This window comes from Hydra vulgaris, chromosome 09, assembly GCF_038396675.1.
Source record: "Hydra vulgaris chromosome 09, alternate assembly HydraT2T_AEP".
NCBI classification, from domain to species: Eukaryota; Metazoa; Cnidaria; class Hydrozoa; order Anthoathecata; family Hydridae; genus Hydra; species Hydra vulgaris.
The window spans coordinates 26,107,484-26,117,500 of NC_088928.1; the positions used below are offsets into that span (position 1 = coordinate 26,107,484).

Here is a 10,017-nt window from a genome sequence, read left to right on the forward strand (position 1 = left end):
ATATATTAGGGTAGGCCACAGTATCACATAAAATTTTCAAAGAGTCAATTTTACTTATGTCTGCATCAAATATTGTTCTTTTACAATAAGAAACATTTTTTGTTTTGAAAGTGTTTACGCAGCATATCTCTTAGTTCTGCCGAATATCATTTAAAGTCTGAATTATTTGAAAAACGACATCAACACAAGACTTCTATTATATCTGTTCTGTTTTTTAATTTGTTCGGTTAAGTACTTACGAATAATGGTGTATTTCTATTGTTTTTTATGTAAACAAACAAATTTCGCGCATGCTTTTTTAATTTTACATCATTTTAAAATTGTTTTGCAATGACTTTTTATTCTCGAAAAAAAATTCCTTAAAATGCTGAAAAAGACTTTATACTAAACAGTATCATAGTTTGTATTTTAACAATTTGTTAAAACTAGATATAACCGCTATTTAAAAATAACGCTAATGTAATTAATATAATTAATAATGTAAATAATATAATTTTTTTTTGTAAGAAAGTTTACAATTTTTAAATAGTTGTTGCTGAATAAATTTATAATACTAATTGAAATATCATTAGAAAAAATAAATTAATTCTACAGTTATATTAACTTTTGCATTTGTTTTAAAGTAGAAAATCAGTCATCATGTTTTAATTGTTAATATCATTCTAATAGTCATAAAAGTCTTAATTCATTTTAAAAATGGCATCTCTTATACAAAAAAAAAAATACAAATCGACAAAAAACAATCTGGTGGAATCAATAAAAAAGAAATACACAAAAGCATTGAAATCATCAGATGAAGTTTGGTTAGTTGGATACCCGCTTGAAGATATTAATACCAGTTCTCTGCCTACTACTCGCAATGTCTACACATTTTTTAGGTTTATATATTTTTTAAATTTTTTCAAATTTTAATTGGTGTAATACATATTTTTTTTTATATGAATGAAAAAAATGTACTTTAATTGAATTTCTGCTTTTGTTTGTCAAGGTATCACTTAAAAATGATGAACAATTCATTTCAAGTGTTTTCCAAATATAAAAAAGAATTAAATATTAAAAGTGATATTTCTAAATTAAAGTTAGCTGCTAAATTAACAATAAAAACTGTTAAAGTATTGTGGGATAAAGCTGATATTCCTTGCAAGCAGGAAAAATACATTGTTGAAAGTATTCTAAACCTTCATGATAAATGGAGAAAAGTCTAAATGTAAAAATTTTGCAAAGTCTAAATGTAAAAAATTTTCAAAGAAAGATTTCCTTGTTCAAGAATTCAAAAAAATAATGGATATTTTTTTTGTGACACTGATGTTGTGTTATTTGTAAAATTATTAGCTCTAAATCAATCAATGTATTTCGATAAAAGATCATTTACAAATAGTTAAAAATTAATGTTAAAATAATGGATGATATTTGATATCAGTTCTCCAAATTGGAAAGATTATATTATAAAAACCAGACCATGTAAAGATGCAGAAGAAGATATTGCCTGGTTTGCAGCTCTCAAATGTGGAGTCAAAACTGGAGGAATAGGTGGGAGAGATAATTTATTAAAATTGAGCTTAAAAAGAAAAAAAGAAAAAAAAGAAAAAGAAAAATTGAGAATCGATAAAGAAAAGAGACGAAAATTCAAAATAAAACTGATTTTAACATTGATAATAGTAGTGACTCAACTGAAGAATGGTTTGTAGCTGGGTCTAGAGGGTCTGAGCACTCTGATTTTCAGAGCGCTTCTAAAATTAATCATAAAGTAAAAAACTTAAAATCATCTATCGAAATCATGGAAGATGTTGTGTCACAAAATATAAATTTAACTTTACCAAGAAACTTTATTTGTCATCCAATGATAACAGCAACAGCTGACAGATCTAAATTATCAAATGCACAGCTAATGATGAATATTTATGCAATCCTGGTTCTAGGTTTTTGTTTTATTTTTGTTTTTAAATTGCTTTTATTTTTGATAAGCATAAGAAACTCTAAAATATGTTTTTAGGTGGTGTTAAAACTAAATAAGTGGACATTTCAATAAAATAAAATACAATTAGAAGAGCACGTAAGCAAAATAGGCACATTATGTCAAGAAGAATTTCAGAGTTTAAAACAAAAGTTAAATCAGATTATTTACTCTTCACTGGAATGAGAAACTCATGAAGCAATTATCTGGTAAAAAGTTTGACTATTTAACTGTTGTAGTTAGTGGTTTTCCGAATTGCCCGGAAGGTAAAATTTTATCTATTAAACCTATTCAGTCTGGTATAGGAATTTCTATCTGTAGAGGAATTTTAGAAGATTTAGAAGAATTGGATCTTAAGAAAAATATTGTTGCCCAAGTTTTTGATACAACGGCTTGTAATACTGGAGTGAGAAACAGAGTAGCAACTCTTCTTGAGGAAACCAAATCTATGAAAACGCTTCTCTGGCTTGCATGTCGCCATCATGTTTTAGAACTGATTCTTGGATCATTTTGGAATGCTTTATTTCAAAAGAAGACAACATCCGATGATAATATAGAGTTTGAAATTTTTAAAAAGGAATGCCTTAACTCTGAAAAAACTCCTTTCAAAATTTCAAATAGGACTCTTAATCTTGAAAATCCTTTTCAGAAAAAAAAAAGCAAATGAAACTTTTTAGAGAAAGTATTACAATCTAAGCATCATGTACAAGACGATTATAAAGATTATAAAGAAGCTGCAGAATTAGCATTTTTTCTATTAGGTGGAGAGGAACCCAAGAAGTGGAAAATATGTGATGCTAGTCATCATTCCAGATGGATGGCGCATAAACTGTATGCACCAAAGATGTTAATCTTTAAAGATAAATTAATGGAATCTGATTTAAGCAACTTAAAAATATTTTTGACTTTCAGCTCAGCCATTTACATTAAAGCTTGGTAAGAAGCATCAAAAGCTAGTGGTGCACCAATTAATGATATAGAGTTATTTAACGACCTAGAAACTCTTAAAAGTATACCAGACTTCTGTATGGCTGCTGAAAAAGCCCAATAAGTTTTAAACAGACACTCTTGGTACCTAACTGAACAGGTGGGTGTATTAAGTTTATTTTCAAATAACCTTTCTCTAAATGATAAAGAAAGACCTGCAAAAAAAAAATTAGATTATGGAAAACCACTTGGTATCAATTGCGGTAAACCAACTCTTCCATTAATTAAAAAAAATTCTGAAATATTTTTCTATATTGGGAAAAAGTCTTGGTTGATTTTTCACAACTTAAAAGATGATGGAAAATGGCTCAAAACCCCTTCATCGGAATGGGATGAGAATACTAACTATTTGAAGATGAAGCTACTTGTCAAAACTTTAAAGGTAACTAACAATGCGGCTGAGAGAGGAATCAAGTTGTGTTCTGATTACCTTCAAATACTTACAAAGGTATACCAGAAAATTAATTAATAATTTAGAAAAAAAATCAACAAAAACAAAACAAAACATTTAAAAAAAGATTAATATAATGTTTTTAATGATCGAAATATTTCTATTCTTTAGGATGAAGCTGTATGAAATGATGTTTTAAATGTGGTCGAAAATCACAGAAATATTGTTGGAAGTTTAAATAAGAAGCGGTTATTTGCTGATTTAGCGCAGTAAAATTAACTACTTTTATAACACTTTTTTTATATAGGATAAAATATCCTGCATTAGAAGATAGTTACGTATTTTAATGAAAAATATTGTTTTTACCAATTATTTTTTATAGAAATAAAAACTATTATTGTTCCACTAAGTGGAAAGTCTTTCCTACATGACATATTTTAGGTTTAAAATGAAAATAATCAAAATAAATTCGGCAGCACTTAATAAAATTTTTATATAATTTTTTTAATATAATTTAAATTCTTATGTGTAAAGGATTGTATTTCTTTGCAGACAAGTGAAATTTTCTAAAGTTTTTGTTTTTGGCCTACCCTAATGTATATATATATATATATATATATATATATATATATATATATATATATATATATATATATATATATATATATATATATATATATATATATATATATATTTGTATCAAATATATACAACATAGAAGACTAAATAAAAATCCTTTCGAAATTTTTTTATCAGAGTATTTGGGTGACAGGAAGTGAGGGGTAATGATTAAAACCTTAAGTAATATCAAATAAGATTTTAGTTATAGTTTCACAAATCTTTAGGTTTAAACAAAATTCAAATCAAGACGAGTCAAAAAAGATAATAAAAAAAAGGTAAGTTTTTATTACAAAGGACAAAAAACATGGTATTTTGCATAAAAATGGGTGTATATTAGTAATATTTTCTAAATATCCTTATTTCTGAGACTTACTTTCCAAGACTTTTTTCATGTTATTTCTAACAAAATTAACTTTTTTCATGTTATTTCTAAAAGTTGAAAGAGCTTTCATTTAAACATTTCTTATTTCTAATTGAGGTAAATCTTTTTCTTATTATTGAAATGTTGTTAATATTACTTTATTGACGAATGACAACACTCTTGATGATTCTTCTACTTAACTTTTTCTTGGACTATCTTTCACTTCTGACCTTTTTTTATAAATACAATATACAATTCATTGTTATTATTGTTATTAGTTAGCACCTGCTAAGGTTGCCTCTCTTTATTTCCATGCCTTTTTTTATTCCTAATCCCATTCTCTGCCTCTTGGTCTGTATCTCTTATAAACCTTGGAATGGAATATTTAAGCAGGGTCTTCTAACAAGGCTCTCTCTCTCTTTTTTTTAGTCCAGGAATCTTTTTATTTTCACTTTTTAAACCGTTGCACTCTAAACACTATAGCTCTAAAATACATAAATTTTTGAACATTGCAAAGTTATATTATTAGTGTTAATATTTAAATTATAGTACAATATAATATATATACTGTATAAAGATTTAAATATATAGTATAATCATTCAATTTAGATTTTGATCTGCATTACTGATTTTATCTCTTTTAGCTCCTATTGATTTCATAGACATTGATGACCTTTTATAATTTTTAATTTTCTTGCTATTTCTCTATTTCTGATCATTGGGCCATCCTTCATACCTATTTTTTTCCACTTTGTTGCTTCGCTTACTGACTTTTCAAACTATTTCTATGTATCTAAACTTTTAGATCTTATTAAGATATTTAAAAAGACTTTAAATGTGACTAAACTGATCATCAAAAGTAAATTTATCCAACTTTTATTAGAAATTTTAAATTACCAGATAATTTAATAAAAAAAATTATGAATAATAGTTAGGTTGAGAAGCAAGTAGAATGGTAATCAAATAAAAATTTTGTGTGCCTTTTTTTCTTTTGCAACCTTTTCAGATATGTTTTCCAAATTCCTATAATAAAAGTTTTATTAAGATATTTAAAAAGACTTTAAATGCGACTAAACTGATCATCAAAAGTAAATTTATCCAACAATTAGAAATTTTAAATTATTGCAACCTTTTTATTAAAAAAATTAAGTTATTAATAAAAAGTGAACTTTCTATTGACATCTTAGTTGTGAAGAATTATTTTTCCTGTCATTTAAAAAAATTAAGTTTTTAGCAAACATGGATTTTTATGATGTCTTGAAAAAGAAAACTCTATTTTTTTACTGCGCTTATTTTTTTTAAATTGCTGTATGTCTGCCTTGATGACAAGAAATTTTTGCCATAGAGTTTTTTTGATGTAAAGCTTCTTTTTCTTTTCTTGCTGCTTTCCAGCAGGCTGGAAAACAAGACTCTGATAAGCACTTGTTAAATAGTTTTGAAAGTATAGACGACAGCTCTGGAGAACACTTCTGCAAGACTATAACAGGTATGCAGGGTTCCCACTCCTCCTCAAAAGTCCTTAAATAACCTTAAAAAAAAGTTAAAATTTAACTGCTTTCCTTAATTTCTCCTTTTTTTTTTTTTCAGCTATGAAATTTTATTAAAGTTATGTATTATGCTTGTTAATAAAGAAGCAAATATATAATTCTTTGATAGTTTTCAAACCTATACTTTTATTTCTCTTTAAAATCCTTACTTTTAGCCTCAGTTTTAATAGTGGGAACCCTGGTATGTTGTCTGCACCACAAGCTGTAGAAGAGTCTAAGCAGGAAATCACTTTAGATACAGAAGCTGGAGTGATACAAATGTCAAGCAATGGATCAACCTGTTTGTTGGCAATATCAGGTAGAACGCAACTAGTGGAATCAAGAGATAATATTGATGAAAAGTTCTTAGCAAACAATTCAGCTTTATTTTTAGGTGAGGTGACAAAGTCTGAACCATACAAGAGAGGTAGAATAACAGATTTGCCCTTATTATTGATACTGTTAAAGATTCTCCAAAAGTCACGAGAGCCTAATTTTTGTGATGAAATACGAGATTTCATGACCTGAGAATAGCGGGGTTTGGTGTTAGAGAAAAAATCTTTTTCTATATATATTATTTTCTTCCTGGTTACTTTCTACTTAAATTGTGGATGTAAGTTACATACAAGCAAAGCATTAAAAAGAGTTAAAAGAAAATTTTGTAGTTTATAAATTTGTAGATAAATTGTAAAATGTGAATAAAAAGCCAATAATGTGAATAAATGGTGAATAAAGGGTGTATAAAGATTGTATAAAAATCTAGGTTTTATACAGCCAATATAATAATTTTTTTGAAGTTCAATGTAAATAGATTTTGAGCTTTTGAGATTTTACATTTATTTTATGATTTTATATATTTTTTAGTTTCTATATATCTTTTATGATATCTTCTTTGAAAGAGCTTGCAGTAGCTACTTATTTTCAACTTAAACTAAACTCATTTGTTTTTCTGCTAATATTTATTGAAATGTTGTTGATGTTACTTTATTGACGAATCTTTAAATCTATGATTAGTTTTGATAATAAGTTTTCGGTGACACATTTCTGAGTTCGTATTATTTAATATTATTAAAGTAAAAATTTTTTTAACATTTTCATTTTAGAATCATTTACTGTCTGGAATGGCAAGTAAGTTTTTGTATGAGTTGCTATAAAACTTTTTGAAATAATTTTGTTCTTTCATATTTATTTATTATTTATTATGCAATTTAGTTAGATGATTTAGTTAATTGGTTTTTTTTTCTTTAACTTTTTTCTTTTGTTTGTACAAAATTTATCAGTTATTTTATTTGTTACCTTACATGTGAAAATTTAATTTCAATGATAACACAATAACACATGAAAAATCTCAACATGCTCCCTTTATGTTACAGTCACATTACAAGCAGGTTGCAGTTAATTTTTGGCTTTGACTAAACATGATCATTAAAGGGGTAGCTGTAGTCAAAGAGGCTATAGTTGCTCAAAGTTGAACAAGTTATTTAGATTTCTTTTGCATATATAATATAAAAGAAACATGTTGAAAGTTTTCATATGTGCAGAAAAAATTAAAAAAACAAAAATAAAACACAATAAAAAAGCTATTTCATATCTGCAGTAAAATAAACGAACAGCAAAATTAAGACACCAAAAAAGAGCTCACTTTTAATCATTTAACAATCTATTAACTCTATTAAATCTAATTACGACATTTATTAACTCTATTAAATCTAATTATTAACTCTAATTAAATTTATTAACAATTATATTCTTTTTATTTATTTTTATTTGCAAAAAAATTTTGATAAAAAAACAACCATTTTTTTTGATTTTTTTTAATCTTAATTTAGAATTTGTTTTGTAATATTCATAATTTTTAGATGATGGCGTTATAATTACGGAGTTATCAGCTTTACCAGGTGTACCAGTTGCCTATCGTTTGTTTGAAGCAAAGAAAGCTGACCCTAAAAAACTTGATTTAAGTAGGTTAGTATTTTGTAAAAAATTACTATAACAAAAATGTAAAAAAATTCAAAGAGCTTGATGTGTGCATTTAATTGAAAGTTAATAAAATAAAAAAATTTAATTAAAAATTTAATAAAAAAAAAAAAAAAAAAAACTGCACATAATTGTTCTTCATTTCAAGAATTTTTAAGCAATATCAGTATGTAGCTATTAGAAAATGTATTGAAAATTTATCAAAATGTTCATTTAATTTAATATTGAAAGTGGATTAAAGTTTACTCATGTTCAAAATGTTTATTTAAATCAATATTGAACTTCTCTGCAATTTATTTGAACCAAGAATGAAGTTTTCTACAAAACATCACATTTTAATTCAATTTAGTTACTGATTTTACATGATAATTAATAACTTAATGTAAAATAAACAAAGTTGTCAATTCGGGTTGACACTAAGACTGATTAGATTGTAGATTGATTAAAATTTTTTTTTTGGTTGTATTTTTTTTGCCTGTCAAATTAACAAAAAAGTACACTTAGATATTTTAGATGGTATCATTTAATGGTATGTATACTTTAAATTAAAAAACAATTTTAAAATTTCTAATAATTTTTTTGTTTGTTAATAAAGCAAAAATTAATTTTATTTACTAATAAAGTTTTAAGTATTAATAAAGGAAAATCTCACTTTAGATTTAAAATTGATTAAAAAACAATGTTCAATTAGTAAAGTTAGTTTACTAAAAAGTAAATTTGTTCTAAAAAAATCTTTATCATGATTTGTTCTGAAGTAATAATATTTAATAAAAGTAAACTTCAAAATTGACAGTATAAAGCCACAACAAAAACCTCAAAAGTTGAAGCATCACAAATTAGTGGTTAGATAACCTTTTTTAATAAAAATATAGTTTCTCTAATATTTATAACTGGTGAGTATATTTTACAGAAAATTGTGGGGAAAAACAAATTATGGTAATAAAAAAATAGTATTAAAATTAAATATATAAAAAACAAAAAGATCTGGTCACGGTGAATTGAATACCATTGAGTTATACTTAATTTTTTTTATGTAATATTTTGTTTATTATATTTTTATAATTTATATAACTATAGTATAATATATATTATATTTCTATTATATTTTTTATAAATAGAAGAGAACTTACAGTTTGCCCATTAGTTAAAGGTGAAGATAATTTAAGACTACTTAATCTTCAGCATAATGTTATTCGAAAAATCGAACATCTTTCTATTTTTACAAAAATGATGTATCTTGATCTATACAATAATTTGATTGAAAATATAGATGGTCTTTCAAATCTTGAATGTCTTCGTGTACTAATACTTGGTAGAAACAGGTTACTTTTTTTATTATATTGTTAAGTTAAATAGTTTAATTATTTTCAATAATGTGATAATTACATTTTTTATTGACTGTAGGATTAAAACAATTTCAAATTTGGAAAATTTGACTTCATTAGATGTCTTAGATCTCCATGGAAACATGGTTAGTTGATTTTTTAAATTGTAGACACAATGTTAAAACATTACTTTAGAATATCAATTTTAAACAATGGCAACAAAATATTTTTTTTTTGTTGATAATTATTACAATCATAATAATGATAGTAATAATTATAATAATGATAGTAAATGATAACAATGATGATATAGATAACAATAATAATAATAGAATGTTTAAACTGTAGTTATCCTATAATCTGAATGGCTGTCAAATCTCAATCAAGTTTCAAGCTGTTTGGGTCTGATGACACACATATGATGTATATATACATACATGTATATGTGTGTATATATGTATATGTATGTGTGTATATATATATCGTTGTGGCTAGCGCATTGGTATGGTTTTTTAATTTTTTATCTTAAAGTCATGGTAGTAAAGTTTAATTTGTTTTAAGTCACAGCATTATTGGTTGATTTTGAAAGTTTTATTTGTACAAATTTAAAAAGAATTGCAATTCTAGATTGTACCTATAGCATTGTGATATCTGATTGGTTCATCTTCCACAGTGATCCTGGATTACGTGGAAGTGATCCAGAATCACTGTTGAAGTTGATTTTCTTAGTGAAGGACTCAAAAAAAGTTTTGAGTCCTTCACTAAGAAAAATGTTTTTAAATTTTTTTAAACTATTTTTTATTGAAAGTTATTATTGTTGTATATTAAAAGTTACATGGACTTTTATTATTTACATACATCGACTGATATAGGAA

General features: G+C 25.3%; 1 protein-coding gene across 4 annotated transcripts in view; it reads left to right on the forward strand.

Annotated features, from left to right (window-relative positions):
- The first annotated feature begins 4,111 nt into the window (after positions 1-4,111).
- Positions 4,112-10,017, forward strand: part of LOC101238713 (leucine-rich repeat-containing protein 49) — a 53,448-nt gene continuing 47,542 nt past the window's right edge. For 2 of the 4 annotated variants that reach the window (XM_065805167.1, XM_065805169.1), the window contains exons 1-5: positions 4,112-4,228; positions 6,944-6,968; positions 7,700-7,805; positions 8,936-9,139; positions 9,222-9,288. In XM_065805167.1, the coding sequence (XP_065661239.1) occupies positions 6,962-6,968; positions 7,700-7,805; positions 8,936-9,139; positions 9,222-9,288 (384 nt within the window). In that variant the 5' untranslated portion in view covers positions 4,112-4,228; positions 6,944-6,961. Of the gene's footprint in view, positions 4,229-6,941; positions 6,969-7,699; positions 7,806-8,935; positions 9,140-9,221; positions 9,289-10,017 lie in introns of those variants that run through there. The other 2 variants (XM_065805168.1, XM_065805170.1) reach the window with 2 other exon arrangements.